This window comes from Episyrphus balteatus, chromosome 3, assembly GCF_945859705.1.
Source record: "Episyrphus balteatus chromosome 3, idEpiBalt1.1, whole genome shotgun sequence".
In the NCBI taxonomy this organism is placed as follows: domain Eukaryota; kingdom Metazoa; phylum Arthropoda; class Insecta; order Diptera; family Syrphidae; genus Episyrphus; species Episyrphus balteatus.
Window position 1 is genome coordinate 115,093,881 of NC_079136.1, and position 18,024 is coordinate 115,111,904.

Here is an 18,024-nt window from a genome sequence, read left to right on the forward strand (position 1 = left end):
TATGGAGAGCATGATAAAATGTAAACCAAAGTGAAAATTTTAACACAAATTTTAACGCAATTCACACAAGGCCTTAATGTCGCTCAGTGATTAAAGTTTTTGGGCCTGGAATAGCTTCTTCGTGGAGGGGTGTCATCGCCACCAAAAGCCAAAACTAAAGCGAGTTTTTTCAGCGCAAAAACCCGATGTGCAAGTCTCAACTCAAACTGTGAATATCATTTACTAATTCACTGGTGGTCGCCCTATCATATTTGTTCAGAAAAAAGTGTTTGTATAAGGTTTTAAGGATTTGAGCAGGGTTGCCATGCTTGAATTTGAGAGATGGCTCCCGACATTCAAGAAACAACGACATTCAAGGTACAAAAAACTTTCGGGTAATGTAAAGTGTATACTTTAGCGGTTATGTTATGTACAAAATCATAATTTTTCGTAGAAAATTGTAATGTTTTTTTTTTATTTCAATATGATTGCCAAATTGGTCACACTTATTTCCATTTTAAAAGTGGCAACCTTATTTTTTTTTATTTTAATTTTTTCAATATTAACTCATTATTCATTTTACACCAATTTTTAAACTCGACTGTCAGCACTTGGAATGAGACTTATCAGTGCCTAACAAAATAAACTAAAAAAGGTGATAAAGAGGTGCACCTTCAAAAAACCAAATTCGACCCTGTTATAATATGTACATCGCATCGTTAACAATTTTCCAAGTCCATTGCATTAGCCTTTCGAGGAGATTTCTTTTTTTTTTTCCTTTTTTGGTTTGAAAAACTTGTTCAATGTAGAAGTTTTTTTTGCAGTCTTCATTGTCCCTACAGACCCAGAGTGACTATGAGGGAGATACCAAGTGTAAAACGTCAGAATTACGGTAAAGAAAAAATGATAATAACAACACTGATGATGCTACACCCCCATATCTCATGCCATTCAACATAATTTCCCCCCTCAACCGACAACTATACATCATATCCTTCATATCATCCTTTTTACCTTCTTCGAACAAAACGATGATGTGTTGGATGCAAGAGATAATGCACGAATCATATGTTATGGCATGAAGAATTATATATAAAAGACTAGAAAATGAAGAAGAAGAGAGAGTTCTTCGGGGGGGGGGGGGGGGGGGAGATAGGGAGAGACTATATTCCAACACGATGTATAAACTAGTGTTGCAACATAAAGTTGCATATAAGTTGATGGCTTATACCAACTCCTTTATTATTCACATGATGGCTTTAGTTGCGCTATGTTGCTGTTATACTACATATAAATATAACGACGACTTTTCTATAACCATCTATTCTCCTGGGACAACAATTGTGCGAGAGAATTTATCTCATTTTATTATTATCTCATTTCTTATGGTTATGTGCGGAAAAAATTATATAGAAAAAAAAATATATAGGTATTCAGAAAGGTATATTAATAAGAGGGTTCTATTTATGGGAGAAGATAAGTAGAATTAAGAGGGACAGAAATTGAGGGAAATTGTGTGTAGGGGGATAAAAGTTTGCAACTTTTCTTAAATAATTATCTTCAGATTTGTGGTGGTTGCAAAAAAAAACTTTAAATCGAATTAAATTGTTTCAAAAGAATCATGGAATTATGGAAGATAATAAAAAGAGATTAGTGTGGGAAAAAAGGGGGGATTTTTTAATGAAAACCACATAAAGTGGCAACCCTAAAAATTAAAAGTTATCTCTTTTGACGAAAAAAAAAATTATTTGTTTCATTTTTGTTTTTTAGATATTTCGTTCTCACACGTGATTACCTGCATTGCTTTAAACGTGCTTCAGGATCAGCCAATGAACGGGCCTCAGACATGGGACAATTTATATTTAAGGTAAGTCAGCAAACAATCATTAATCATCTTTTTTGTATCCATTTTTTTTTTTTTTTTTTTTGTATCTCCAAACTGAGAGTTGAATACTTGCTTTGACTTAAGCCTCTATTAAGACTTGTGACACCAATAATATCACAACACACAACAACTGGTAATCCAATTAAATTACCTCAGCTGATTTGTCTCTTTAACACAAAATACTTAAAGAGAAACGATTTATTATAAAAACAAAAAATATAAAAAAAAAAAAAAACAAAAGTGGTTACACTGGATAGGACTTTTTTTGTATTATTAATCTTTTGTTAAATACCCAGGCCAGGTGCGGTCAAGTTTTTTGTGTCTATTTTTTTCATTATTTTCTTAATCAAGTTATTGAAGTGGCTGAAAATGCTTTTGGCATTTTGTAGTAGCACCTAAAGAGAAGTGGGTATTGTTCAAGTTTTACCCACTTTAGTGTTGGTTAAATGGGCTTATTGCTTGGGTTTAGAAGAAAAAAAAAGACAGTAGTTTCAAGTTTTGTTTTTATTGCAAAGTGTTTGGGGTACAAATTATGTTCATGTTGTTTAAGATTTTGTTTATTATTGTTGGGTTTGGTTATGAAGTTTTTTTTACTAAGCAATTTGACCTCAAGGTTATGAAAAAAAAATGACAAGAAAATTTAGGTTACGAGTGTAAAACTTTGTTAAGAGGTTGTTGTTAGGACTTTGACACTTTTAAGTGTTATGCTATGTTAAAAATGAGAGTAATGTTAGAGACACTTGTGACAGTGGAAGAAAAATGTTGAGAATGTTGAAATTATTATTTGGTTATGATTCGACTTAATTTTCAGTATTTTGATTAAAAATATCGATAACATGTAGTTTTGAAGTATTTATCATAAGAGTTTGCAAATATACTGGAAGTTTTCAGAAAATCTTAGCTTCTGAGAAAAAATGTTCTCACTTTCGTAAGATAAAATATTGGTTAGGGTATAATTCTAATGGTTTTGCTATTTCACTATTTGAAATAAAATATTTAGTATAATATTTAGTTTTGTCATGATACGACCACTTTTCACTGAGATACAGCATATTGAAAATCACTAAAAATAGCACGATTTTTTTTTTAATTTTTTACTTCCTGCAGGAGTTATGGAAATACTTTTTCTTTGTATATGAAGCCAACCCTATTTTGGAGTCTTCAAGTGTATATTATGTGAAGCTAGATCTTTAAAAATATACCTACACATATCATTCAAGTGACAAATCGAATTATACCATGTGGGTCACTGTGGTGTATGCGTAATATTTTTTCTATAGAAAAAGAAATTAATCATTCAGTTCAAAATTTTTATTCTCAACAAATAACTAATTTAGTGAGGCGGCTTAGCATCTAAATCGTGCACTTTGTGATAAAAGCATGAAATTTATATCATTCGTAGTTATTATAAGAGTTATTTTGAGATATTGGGCCACCTTGTATTCCATTCGGAAGGGTAGATAGTTGATACAAGACTTTTTCTGTAATGCACTCGCTTTGTTGCATATCATAGTGTAGGCAATGAAACATTTGTATTAATATGATACATGATATTACCACTACCACTATCACTTTTTTTCAAAGAGTACTTGGTAATATTCTGACTCTTGCTCTTTGAGTAAAAGGCAATTTATAAAGAGTCCAATAACTTTTTACATGATGGTCGAGACATTTTGGTATTGATTTTATTCGATCGGGCGTTAGAAAATACCTCTAAATCATGTATCATATTAATACAAATGTTTCATTGCCTATACTATGATATGCATAACAGAAAAAGTCTTGTATCTACCCTGCCGGATGGAATACAAGGTGGCCCAATATCTCAAAATAACTCTTTTTTTCAGTACTACCAACGATGTTAATTTCATGCTTTTATCACAAAGTGCACGATTGAAATCTTTTTTAATGCTAAGTCGCCTCACTAATTTATTTTGAGAGATAATTTCTTATTAATTTAAGTGATGTTCATAAGTACTACCACAAAATTTTACACGAAAGGTGTCTTAAATGCTTGTGTAAGCTTTTGTGCGACTAATTTTTATAACCATTTTCCTAGTCGCCTTTCTAACGCAACCAATTCGTCACCGCACACAGTCAATGTGATTTTTTCATACTAATAAAACAAATTTTTGTTGTTTTTTTTATATTTTATAATTCATCGTGTTCCTTCAAATAATATAAGTGTTAAGGAAATCGATCGAGAAACTTGAATTTTATTGATCTCAATAAATAATATTATCAAATTGTAGTTGAAATCGAAAAAAAAAAAATAAAGATTCTATTAATTTTCAAAGATTAAAAGCGTTCTGCATATTTGTCTTTATCATAGCATTAGTCCTCTTTTCTTTTTAAGTTGGAGCGTTCATTGTACATTTAATAGCATAAATCATCTTCAAATATTCTTTTTATTTTATGTTGGAGATTTGTTTGGTCATTTTTAATAGTCTTCAGATTAGTGTAAAATTATTCACGATATTTGGGGTCAATAAACTTCCAACAAAAGTTCAAATCATAGTAATCAATCAAGCATTGAATTAATTAAGAAAACCAAACAATATTATCAATCGCTGCAGGAAATAAAATTCAATAAAAATAAAAAAAAAAAAATAAAAATCTTGTAAAATAGTTTTTTTTTTTTACTTTTAGTTTATTTTGTTTTTCTTGTGCAAAAGTTATTCCACGAAAACAGAGATAATGGCAATCACAAAAAAATAAAAGATTTTTATTTTTCTTTTTTTTGGTTACAAATGAAAATTTCCGTTCTCGGTCTAGTGATTGATTGATAATTGCAGAACCAATGAAGATGATGATGACGATGAGTTTTAATCAACAATACGAATGCATATATTTTTTACTCTAGCCACAAGTTGATGAAGTACACTATTGGTGGTAAATAATAGTGGAATTTGCAAAAATAGAAAAAAAAATAATAAAAAGTAGGTACGCGTACAATACACTGTTAGAGATAGAGGAAATTTTCTTCTCTGATGTTTTTTTTTTTTTTTTAATTTTTTTTTGCAATTAAAATGGCATTAATGTTACATAGAAGAAGAGCAAAAAAAATCATCATTAAATAAAATAAAAAGAGTTTATCTCTTGAAACGGATGCCAGCTTTACGATGATCTGGGTGGTTTTACAGTTTTTTTTTCTTGTTTTGGTTTCTACAATTGTAGTGGAAATTTTATAAATGTAAGGTAGTTCAAAAGGTTGAAGACCTCAATGAAATGAACTAGTTCAATGAAAGTGAAATAAAATGATTAACTTTTAAATTAAATTTTCAAGTTTAGTGGTGATAGCAAAAGTGGATTTATTTTCCGTTACTTTGGTGTACATAAAGTTTTTAGTACAAAGGCAAATGTTATACTTCTTTGGTAATTTAAAAATTTCTGAATGAAATTATAGTCTTGTGACTAAAAAAAAGAGTGTGTGTACACATGTACACGCGACTGAAGTTATACTTCTCACTCAGTATATTAGATGAATTTAATTTGATATTTGTATTATTTTTGTTTTATATTATTATTAAGATAACCAAACAGCGTATTTTTTTAACAATCTCAGCTCATGGTATTCTTAGGAAATATTTTGATGCTATCTCCGTACCTTAACCCAAGACAATCTGACTTCCCTGAATATAGTTAATGCATGAAAAAATCTTTATAATTGGAAATTAAGAATATTCATTCCAATTTCCGGGCTAAATTTTTGAGAAAAAAAATTAAATTTTATCTACGATTGATGATCAATTCAAGTTTAGTTTAAGTCTATGTTGTTTTCTTTTCCTTTTATTTATGAGCATTTACGTTTTTGTTTTTTGTGGCAACTTGCCACATGCAACTTGCCCCATGCAACTTGCCACATACAACTTGCCACATTTTGCATACTGAATTCCACATGCCTCGTGGTACTTGCTACATGCCACATGTACTTGCACCATGATTCATGCCACATGGTACATGCCACATGCAACTTGCGACATGAAACATGCAACTTGCCACGTGTTGTGTGTGTTTTTTTTACCGAACTGCGGCGTACTGCATTTTTAAATACTAAAGTACTACCAACTCTAAAGGTGAAACGAAAGCCCTGCTGCCTAATTCTCTCGGAGATGGGGATCGCGTCATAATCCCTTTGACATTCTTGTCAAAAAACAATTTTTCATACCCACCGTCCCATAAGAAGTATAACTTCAAAAATGTTTTAAAATAGTAGTAACATAGTCATTTCATTAACTAAGTGATACTTGCCAAAACACTCAGAGTGAGAGTTGTGTAAGTAACCTTAGAGACCTATGTGTTTGGGTGTTTTTATCCAAATAAATGATTTTATTATTTATTCTATTGTCTTTTCGCTTTAATATATTTTAAGTACACACAAAATGGATTCCGTTTTTAGTATAAGAATGTTAAATATTATAATTTAAAACTAGTTTCCATTTTGTCTAAATTATATTTTTTTGAAGTAGATACTATTTTAAGTAACCAAAAATTATAAAATAACAACAGAAACGTGCCAAGTTCATAAAAAACGCATTGGAACCACATCCATTATATTCTATTTGTTTTAATATTTAAAAGTAACAATCATTTTATTCTTTCAATTAGTGCAAAAGTACTAAATATTCGTTATTATTTTATATCTCACAATCATGACTTTTTATATTAATAACATAATCTTTTGGATATTTTCTTAGTACACAAGTACTAAAAAACTGATGATTCATTCAATTGTCTATATACAAAAAAAAAAAAAAAACATTAATACAAGTGAAATTATATCGCTTCGGAACACACAGAATTGGTTCCTTTTTTAGTGCTAAAAATGTTTCATTAAGGGCCAGTTGTACAAATATTTAATCCGTGAATCAGCAACTTTTATCTTCTGAAATCGGTAGCAAGGCTGAAGTTTGGCACTGGTTCAAGGTTCATATATGTAGAAATAGTCACATATTCATGCTTGAACTGAAGTTGATCCGCAGCTAATCCGCCGAAATCGGTGGGTTAACTTCCTGAACCATGGCTGATCCACGTTTGTACAACTGGCACTAAATTATTCTATTTTATACAAACTAAATCCCTATTAAGTTTTTTTTAGTACACAAGAACAAGATCACTAGATTTACTAGCGCAATAGCATGTCTGACTAACTACTGTAGTCTATTTATTTTACTAATTTTTAAATAAACAATTATTATTATTTCTATAATTAGTACTAAAGTACTAAATAAACACCATTATTTTATATTATTTTATTTTACAGAAACTGGAAAACTTTAAAAAAAAAAAACGGTTTCTTTTACCACACTTTTAGTACACATGTACTAAAACCCGATATTTTTTTCAAATGTCTTAGTAAAATCTCGTTATCTGCCTTAACATATAGAATACTTGCTATTTAGTACACATTAAAATTAAATTGTACCTAATTTCCAATGATCCTTTTGCAAATCAACACAGCACCAAATTGACATAGCTACTTCATTTCTATTCATTTAAAATTTCTCCTCAAACGATACAAATTCAACACCCAGAACTAATAAAGCCTCTTCAGCAAACAATAATTAAGTTTTCATCGTTTCACTTCGTTATATTCGTTTTTCGAATTTCAATTTTATTTTTGTTTTTTTATTTTCTTCCTATTTATTTTCTAATCTCATTTTGTACACACATCCGTGTACATATATGACGAGTTCCGACACACAAGAGAGCGAACCATACACGAAAAATTTTCTAATTTTAACCAACCGGCCACAACCGAAAAATTAATTGATTTTTCATTGGAATCACAACAACGGTAAATTTCGCCATAAACCATTTATTGATATAGGATCGTTCCGTTTTTGTGTGGATGAATCGATGAATATTGTTTGGTAGCAGCAGCAGCAGCAGCAGCAGTGGCGACTGGTGTTTGGCGCTTATATTTGGGCTAAAAACACAATTTTCATTTTGAAAATGGCTTCGAGGTGGAAATTTAGGTTTTCATAGGGAATTTTCCAAACTCGTTTTTCATATAGCAATTTAAAAACCTATATTTTAACCATTGGCATCTACGAGTTACCTACATATCTTTTGGGAATATAGAGTATTTGATTCGATTTATTGATACTACCGCTGAAGGTGTTAGCGTTTTAGTTATCCCATGAATTTGGTCTAATATGTGGATTCAATAAGCCTGGGAAAATGTATATAAAATAATATCTCTATAAGTTTATTATTTTAGCACTTTTGTTCTAAATTTAAAAAAGAAAATTAAGGGATTATCATGCTTGTGTGGCGTGTGCCGGAAACATGCTGTCATTGTCAGTTATTTTAATATTTTTTTCTTGACAAGTATGACGATGGTGGTTTTGTGTGTTTTTTTTTTTTTTTTTTTTTTGTTAATAAGTTTTAAGACTAATTATATTTGACATGGTCGGGTGATTTTTCATTCCCAAAAGACCAGAAATTAATTTCAGCATCGTTAAGCAGAGGCACTCATCAGGGGGCCAATTGACCACCATAGAGCATAGGAAGCACAAAACACTTTTGGTTCGTTGGTCAGAACTTGTACTTTTTTTGCTTGAATTTTGTGGTGAAAGTAAATTTAATTTAAATTAAAATAGGTGAAGGAGTTTGTTAATTTTCAGATAATTTTTTTTTATTTTTTTGGTTTTATTAAAAGTCACTTTTTGTATATGGTTTTTTGTTTGGAATTCAATTTAAACAAAAAGGAAAGGTTAAGAATTGGATGATAATGTTATATCAACTGAACTGCAACTGATTTGAGACTTCTTTGAAACCAATTATGATAAAGCTTAAAATAGTTTGTAGTTGATTTAAAAACATTTGCATTTTCATTTTAATTTTAATTTTTTTTAGAATTGAAGTTTTTCGGTCAAATTTTAATTTTTGTATAACATTTATGGGAGACTACACTGGATAGTAGTAAAAATCCAGATAAAAAAGCACTATCCTAGCCTCTCTGTCTTCTTCAATGATTTGATTAATTGATACCAATAGATTAATTTATGTAACAAATCGCGACAAGAGTGCCAAAGTTCATTTATTTTTTCTATGTTATACAATTCACATTCATTATAAAATATGTTATTAAAATTCGTCTAGAACTTTTCCAGCGATTTCTTAATATAGATTTAGACTTTTCTTGCCAGTTGACAAAGGGTGACCGGTTATTTGTAAGAAATGGTTATTTGTAAGATTTCAAAAATGAAATAATTTCCCATTGATCCAGAGACTTGAAACTTTGAACTTACATAACGGACATATTTTTTCATCAACATTCTATTCTGAATTAATATGCAACTGATTCGAAACTAAAATTTAAAATATTTTTGTATCCTTCAAACTTTCAACTATTTGAAACTAATTTCAAACCTTTATGAAAACAAATTTATGTTTTATATTACATATTTCGTTTTGAAATTAGTATTCGAAATTATTTTGCAGCAGATTTTTTAACTCAAATTTTAATTTTGTTTTGCAACTGATTTTAAACTAATTTGCAAAAGCACAAAAAACTGTCTTCGACTGTTAGTGACTTAGAATATTTTTTTCTTTGAAGAATTTGCTGCGAATTCGAAATGAATTCAAGCATTAAAAAAATTATACGATTAACTTGCAATCAATTTGTTATCTACCTATTTAAAATTAATGTGCAACCGATTTAAAACCTTTTATGTAAGCTAATTTCTTTCATAAATCTGCAAACATTTCAATAACAGAATAGTTCATAAATTATGTTTGCACTCGATTTGCAGTTGATGTAAAACTAAAATAAAACTAATTTGAAACCAATTCAAAACAAATTTGATTTTCTTTCATAATAATTTCTAGCAACAGATGTCTCATAAATTATAAAAACCTAAAGAAAAAAAAAATATAATCTTCAACTTATTATTAATGTGGCACATTATTTTGTGTTTCTAAAAATAAAATTTTGAAATATTCTCTTTCAAAAATCTTTGCTAATATCAATATCTTGTTTTTCGCGCATTTCCATTAGTCTCATGTGAATTTATTAACATCCAACAACACTCTTGTAGTCTCTTGTGATAATGACAGTGAAATTAGGAAACACACAAAAATGAAAAACAGAATTTTACTTTTTCTCCTTAAAATTTAAGAAACAAAAAATAAAAGACCAAAATTTAACATTAAAAAGCGAAAAATTCAAATCAGTTTCGCGTCATGAAGAAGAAGGTTTTCATTGAGCTTTGAGTATTATGATTTGAGTATAGAAGATGCTTGTTGCTCGATGGCACGAGGCACGTACTCTTGGGAAATTTGCCAGTAATACCTAATACCACCTAAGATTCTCAACATTAAACATACAAATTATTTTATATATTTTTTTTCGTGCGTAAGTAGCTAGTTGGTTTTTGAGGTAGGAGTATTCATGTGTACACCTCGTCTACGTGTACCTACCCTTGCATCACACTCGTATAAGAGATTGAAAGGTAAAGAGTATAGTGAAAACCACCAACAGTAGAAACAAAAATAATAAAAATAATAATAAAAAAGTGTGAAATTGAATGCTTCCATTCGAATTTAACGGTTAGCAATGTCTGTCATTAAAAACAGAAGAGGCAAAACGCACATAATGAGTACGCACCACGCAGGCAGACAAAATAATAAAATATTCATAATCACTGACTGGCTATAGTAATAAAAGAAAAAAGAACAAAAAAAAAAATAAGAAAACTCATTAAGAACCATGTTTTGGAACAAGTTTTTTGAAAAGTTCAAGTTTAATGGGCTTTTTGTATCTTCTTAATTATAACAGTGAATGATGAGTTTAACATTAAAATAATGTTGTCAAATTAAATAAGCTGCACGCACTTGTTACTCTTATTTTTGAGCTGGCCAGATGGGGTTTTGTAGGCGGAAAGATAGATAATTTGATTCGGGTCTGTTGAGCAATAAATTGGAGGGGGAGAATGACGTAATTTATTCTTTTTTTAACATTTTTAGTACATTTATTGTTGTTGGACGAAATTAGGTAACGCAAGTTGTTAATGAGCTAACAGTTGTTTTTTTGTTTGCCCTCTTAAGTAAATCAATGTAAATATATTGTTATATCCTGGATGTTCGGAATCTCCTTATGCCGAAAAGCTAAAAACGAAATTAAGAGATTCAGTATTAAATCAGTTAAATTTTTGTACTAAAACATTTTTGTGAACTGAGCTACAAGAAAAAAACACCGACCCTTTTTTCTCTTATCGAATTTTCATATCATTCTTCATCGCTCTTCATCAAGCAGGGTTTTAGAACAAGTTTTTTGAAAGCAGGGATGAATTAAGAATTAAAATAAAATTAGAACATATAAGTAAAATGCTTAAGTTTTGATTAAATATAATTACAGTGTGTTACAATCGTTTGAAATAAAAAACAGATCTTTTTTTAGAACTATTGTGCTAAAATATAAAGGGTACTTAAAATGGTTTTATTAAAAATACTTTTGAACGCTTGTACTAAAAACTGAATTCTAAAATTCTCTTATGCCAGCAAAAATTTTGAACTAAAAAAATTTAATGAAACTTTTGTGAATGTTCTTGTTTGAAGAATATTCCATTAAACGATTGTAAAATCATAATGAATTAATTTTGTTAAAAATTGTTTTGAAGTTGTTACATAAAACTGATACCTATTAAGTTTCAAGATCTATTTTGAAATTTGTACTTAAACATTTTTTTTTTTTTGTTTTAGTACATGATTGATTTTATAAATTTTATGGTTTTGTAGAAAAAAATTACAAATTGTAACTTTTGTACTAAAAAGAACAATCACTTCAGAGTGCGTGAAGGTATAGAAAAACGAACAAAGACTACAAATGCGATATCAGTGTTTCACCTAAAGAAATAATGTCTAACAAAATTTAAAGATTAACTTTTTAACCCCTCACCTAATTAACTTAAATTAATTAAGTTTTAAGTATTACATTGAAAACTAATACTAAAAATGTTATGGTAATCAAAACTTGGTCATTTTAAACTTTGTTCTTTTTGCTCAATAAACAAATGTCTTTGAGGTTTTAAAATTAATTTAGAACTACCGTACTAAAACTTGCAAGTCTTTCGGGTGGTATGCTTTCGCATGAAACCACAAATACTTTAATATTTTGTGGTTATATTGCTTCCTTTAATATTCAAATAAAAACCCCATTTATTTTTAATTTGACAATATATTTCGAGGTATGAACAAAACTTTAAGTTTTCTACACAAATATGGAGTTAATTTAAAGATCTTGTAAGACCTTTGATGACAGACAACAGCTCAAACTCGTCAGACCTCTAACCGAACCTTAATAAATTTCAAAGTAATTTTATAAATCAAACATCTAATTTTCTTCTTCATTATCTTTCCCAGGTCAAACTTGTGGATGTGGAAAAAGTTGAATGGCTCAATCGTCGTTCGTACAGTGCAATTGGTTTGCTCCTTGGTCGTGAGGGTCGTGTTCTCCTACGATGCGATGAAGGCTTAGAAGATTGGTTTGAATTGCTTGAGGTAAGTTCGTTACTCTCATAAATTTTAACAACTAACCTCGTTACACTTGAAAAAAAATAGGGAAACAAAATTCCAACAAGATAACATAAAATTATTTAATAATAATTACTGTTGAATTACACTTTAGTTACAACATCCACACAAAAAACAAAAAACAAACGCATGTCATGATCTCTTCCTTCAACACTCACAACTCACATCGTCTTCTATATGATCATTAATTATCTTCATTTCTTGTTTTTCTCTTTATTTCTGTAATCTTTTTTCTCTAGGAATGTACATTAACATCGAAGGAACGCCGGCGCACACTTAAAATCACGCAAGGTCCAAGATCGCGTGCATCACTTGCGGCTCCAGTTTCACATGCCTCACTGCAAGCCCATCACTTTGGTCTGGGCGGCACATATTCTAGCGCCCTAGACGACTGGCGGCATTACAAGTTGAATGGCAATTCAGCCAATCCCTTCCTCTTCTCCGATTCTGTGCCTGATTTGAGCGCATTAAATAATGAGAATCATAATAGTGGCATGTCAACTAACCACTCGACGCCCCAAAAGATTCCCTATTCGAATAATTTGAATCTCAGTCGATACTCGAATGGTTATGCCAGTCAAAATAGTTCCTTCTCGAATGGACTTTATGGCTCACCGAGAAGAATCTTTATCAATAGCAGTTTTGGAAGTAACCAAGTGGTGGATGAAGAGGACGAAGAAGTGCAGCTTAGACGCCCAAGAATGTTCAGGAACAACAATGAGAATGGCAATGAACTGGATCGAGACTGGTTGTACAGAAAGCCCAGGGCTCCTACAACTGACACTAGGCATTCAGGTAAAATATACAAAATGTGATTCCATTTTCACAAACTCAAAGCAACTGTTTTTTTTTTGTTTTATTTAGTTCAAACAACAGACCTCGATTATACAGCCAATGACAGTGGCCTCGATACTCCCCCCTCAACTCATCGTCCGTCCAGTTACCGTGATGTCAACCATGCCAGTCCACGGGATTCAACCGAAACCACTGTCAGTTCATCAAGAGGCACTCTGTTGCACTCGCCTGGAGGAAGTTTTCGTTCCAAACACCTCAATCACATCACCAACTTGAATCAGGCCAATACCCTAAATGGGTCGCGGTATAGTGTCCAAGAACGCGTTCTCAAAATACGCAACGAAGAAGATCGCTGTTCATCCATTAAATCAGTTAACCGTCTCAATCACAATGAACTTTATGATCCCAATCAGAATCGTTACTACAAGATGAATGGAAATCAATCACTGACACCACAACATTCACCGGCAACAGCTGGCGTTGGAGGAGGAAATGGTAATGGCAATGGTAATACATCGACGACCAACAGTGGTTCGGGTATCTTTCGTGAAAGATACCAGCACCCTGCTTTGGCTGCAATCATAAATGAATCGCAAGGCATTAAGTTTAGAGGTAGGAATTTGTAGAGAGAACTTTTTTATTTGGTTGTATAATTTTGTTGGTTGGTTGTCTTTGCTCGAAATTCACTATTATTCGGTATTGTTATCGTTGAAATGTTTTGTGACTAAATAGGAATGGAAGTCATTTAATCGATATTCGAGCACTCAACTAGAAGAAGGAATGTAAAAAAAAAAAAAAATGGTATAATTTATTTTACAATTGCACTGCATGCTAGTTTTGTACATATTCTATTTCTTGTTTGTTTGTAAGTAGTTATTTTTTTATTTTTTACTGTACGCATGAAAACCATACATTTTTGTTTTAAATAAATATGAGTCCTTATAGTATTGATAAAAGATTCAAGCAGTCGAAAATTGTAGTGCTTACAAACAATAAAGCACATTCAGCTATTCAGCAAAACGTTTGCATTTGATTAATATTTAGATTTGGGACAAAGCTCTTCTTCTTAAATTAAAAATATAAAATTAAGACTGCTTACAATGTTTTTATGACCCAATCAACTAATGAGCAAGTAAAACTGTGATATTGTTAAAACGGATACGTGGGAAATTTTTTGTAAAAATATATTCTAGGATAATTTGGGAGTTCAAACTATGTTTTGACTTTGATTTAAATTTTGTTCGGTATATTCAGCTTTAGGGAATCGAAAAACGTTTGATTGCTAAATATGCAAGAAAATCTTAGCTATTCAGCAAAGATTTTGTTTTGGTTTTCAACTAAATTATGGTTTCGGAAAGTTGAAAAATGCTTGCTTTCATATACCTACATATCTAAAGGTTTTCATCATCAATAAGTGCGCTTTCAAAATATTTGCTTTCATAACTTGGCTATTCAGCAACTTTATTTTGATTTCATTTGATTTTTCAGAGTTGGAATTATTTTCAAAGAGAAATTATGATATTAAAGAAAACTTTCGGCTTAGAAAACATCTTTAGAAAATTGAGCAGTTAAAATTATGTTATAATTCTGATTTTGCCTATATTTAGTATTTAGAGGTCGAAAATTTTTTACTTACAAAATATTCAAGAAACTGAGGACAATAGGTTTTTTTGTAAACTCTTATTTAAAAATAAAGTAAAACGAAAAATTCTTAGTTTTTTTTACCTCATCCTTTAAATATTTTCATAAAGCAATTAAAAAAGAATAATTAGATTTATTGATTTCTATTTATTAGCTCTTTTTATTTTTTTATATGTATAAAAAAACTTTACCAACATTTTAAAAAAATCTCAGATATTCAGCACAGTTTATAAATTGTAGCTTTAATTACTTCGTAGTTTTTTATAGTAGAAAAAGGTGTGCTTACAACTTTTTTACGTGAAAAACTAAGTATTCAGCATAGCTTATTTTGATTTAATAGTGTCAAGTATTTATAGAAAAAGGAAAAACAGTAATATTTATTACTAAGATAACTTTCAAGGGAAATTATAGAACAGCTATTCAGCATATCCTATCCACAATTAAATTCACAATCTTAAATTTATTATCAATTTTAATTTAATTTAGGAAAAAAAAAACTCAGCACAGTTTATAAATTTAGGTTCAATTACTTCAAAAATTTCGAAAGTCGAAAAGTTTTGCTTATACAATTTGATTGAGATTTTGTTTTAAGATTTAGTTCTTGTAGTCAGGTTTGCTTCTAGGGTTTTCATGAAAATGTCAACCCTTCACAGTTTTTTGTTTCGATTTCTTTATTTTTTACAGGCGTAAAAATTGTTATTAGAAAGTTTTCACCAACTATAGGTAGGCTCCAAAACAAAAAAAAACCTGAAGCATGTTTAAGTTTCTAAATTTATATGTGTTCAATTTGGAAAAATTGTAGTATTTATTGATAAATAGAAAAGTAAAGTTAGTTTTTGCCTTGTCTTTTCATTTTTGTCAATGTATTGCATGTTTTTTTTTTAAATTTATTATCCTTGCACGATTCTAGTCAATGTTAATTGTTTTTTTTTTTTTATTCTTTTAAACTCTCTTTTTAAATTAAAGAGTGTCTTGCATTTTTATTTTAGATCGTTCCTATTCTGATTGTCAGCAAGGTCCACCCAGACGTTCCGTAAATAATAATCCATCACCAACACCACGTCGTGCTCCGATATTTGGTACACCAACGCGTGTATAGCGATTAAAGATTTAATTATTATTTAATAATTTATTTAAACATCGGAAATTATAATAAAAAAAAAAAATAAAACAACAAATAAAAATTTTATAAAATGAAAGTATAAAAGCTTAAAATTATTCACTTGAATGAAGTTTTGTATGTGAGATATTTTTTTTTATTATTGAAAAAGTTAAATAACATAGAAAAAATTGGACTAAAACAGGATATTTTAGAAAGCATTATTATGATATAAAATATAATTATTAGGATTTATTTGGAAGTAGTATTTACAAAATATATATACGTAATATTTCAATAAAAATGATGGACGGATGTCCATCATTATAAGAAAACACTGTGAAAATTTAAATAAACTTAATGAAAAAAAATTTTAATTAAATTAAGTATAAAGAATGTAATAATAGCTTTTGGCTAATAATTATTTAAATAATTTACTAGAAGATTTAGCTTCGATTGAATTTTTCAAAAAAAAAAAAAAAAAAATATCTAAAAATCATAAATTTTAAAGTTAAATAAAAATAAATTAAACTTAAAAGTAAATTAAAAAACAAACTTATATATAAGTAGAATTTATCTTAAAGTAAATGAAAATTGAATATAGCTCCAAAGAATTTTTACAACGATTTGTACGTAAAATATAAATTTAAATAAAATCTTAAACCTTAAATATATTACCTACTAAATAAGTTATACTCATATTTAACACTATAAATTATAAAAATTTAAAAATAAATTTAAAAATAATCTCCGTCACTACAAAAAGTTTATTATATATTATTATTGTAGTTATACTTACATATATTTTTGTCGTTAAATATGTTTGAAATAATGAAAAAAATAAGTAAAATTGATCGATCAGAGTTGTCGACAAAATTTTATTTCAAGTTTATGTTTTGTTTTACTTTGTTTATATAATGTATTAAAACTTGTTCATTAAAAAAAAACTGTTATTATTAAAATTGTGTTTCAAATAATTTGTATAATGTTTCGCTGTTTTCGTTTGTATAAAACAAAAATTATATTGGATCAAAAGAATAGTATTTTAAATGATAAATTGTAAAACAGTTTTCAGTATAAATATGAGATAATTATAATTATTATTATTAATAAAAGTACTATAAATAAATTAAATAAAACAATTTTTATGAAAACGAAAAATTAAAATGGTTTTATTCAAATATACATATATTAAATACCAGATGCTAAAGCAGTTGATTTCAAGTAAAAATGTAAGGGTGCTTACAAAATTGTGACAGTTTTGAATTTTCAGTACAATTGAACTAAAAAAAAATGGCGAATTTCAAAGAGAAAACTAAACTGTTTTGTCAAGACATTTATTGACTAGATTTTCTACTAACGATTATTTAGAGGTACCTATACATTTGAGAGAAGTAGCGCCACTTTCCCTCTTCATACGAGTAGTTTTAGGTGATTTTGCTATTCAGCATCAGAAAAATTGAATGTAGGTTCAGTGATAATGGAAAATATCTCTCAAAATTTCTCTACCACTTTTTTGGAACATGGTGCTTACAAAAAAAAAAATGAAATTAAAGCGTAAATACCTACATATTTTTCTCCAGGCTTTACCCAGTTTTAAAAATGCAAAAAGATAATTTTCTTGTTAACCCATTAATTACGAGTTGATATTGCTTGAAAAAGCTATTCAGCACTAAAGGAATTGATTTAAAAATCAAACTAAATGTAAATCTCTTAGAGCCATTTGCTGAATCGAAACTTAAATAAATTATGTTGAACATAAACTCTTATTCCCTACTTTTTCCTTTGCGTAAACTGTCACATAAGGATTTATGTAGAACTTAAGTGCTTAAGTTTCGATTCAGCAAACGGGTCTTAAATTCTTTCAACCACAACTTTGAAATATTAGTGCTTACAACAAAATAAATAAGAGATATTTCTTTATTTAAAATTCAATCAGCTGTGAACTCTGACTGTAAATTGCTATTTTTTATTACTTTACAACTCAGGAAGAAAAAGTTAAAATTGAGATTGGTTTCAATTCGTGTTCGCAAATCCCCAGGAAACCGACGCAGTTATGAATACCAGAGTTATGCGCCACAGAGTT

At 29.3% G+C, this 18,024-nt stretch overlaps 1 protein-coding gene across 6 annotated transcripts in view; it reads left to right on the forward strand.

Moving 5' to 3' along the window:
- Nucleotides 1–16,010, forward strand: part of LOC129915990 (putative uncharacterized protein DDB_G0282133) — a 103,163-nt gene extending 87,153 nt beyond the window's left edge. For 3 of the 6 annotated variants that reach the window (XM_055995745.1, XM_055995741.1, XM_055995744.1), the window contains 5 exons: nt 1,750–1,846; nt 12,233–12,370; nt 12,643–13,198; nt 13,268–13,810; nt 15,829–16,010. In XM_055995745.1, the coding sequence (XP_055851720.1) occupies nt 1,750–1,846; nt 12,233–12,370; nt 12,643–13,198; nt 13,268–13,810; nt 15,829–15,938 (1,444 nt within the window). In that variant the 3' untranslated portion in view covers nt 15,939–16,010. Of the gene's footprint in view, nt 1–1,749; nt 1,847–12,232; nt 12,371–12,642; nt 13,199–13,267; nt 13,811–15,805 lie in introns of all 6 variants that reach the window. The other 3 variants (XM_055995742.1, XM_055995746.1, XM_055995743.1) reach the window with 3 other exon arrangements.
- Nucleotides 16,011–18,024: the final 2,014 nt, after the last annotated feature.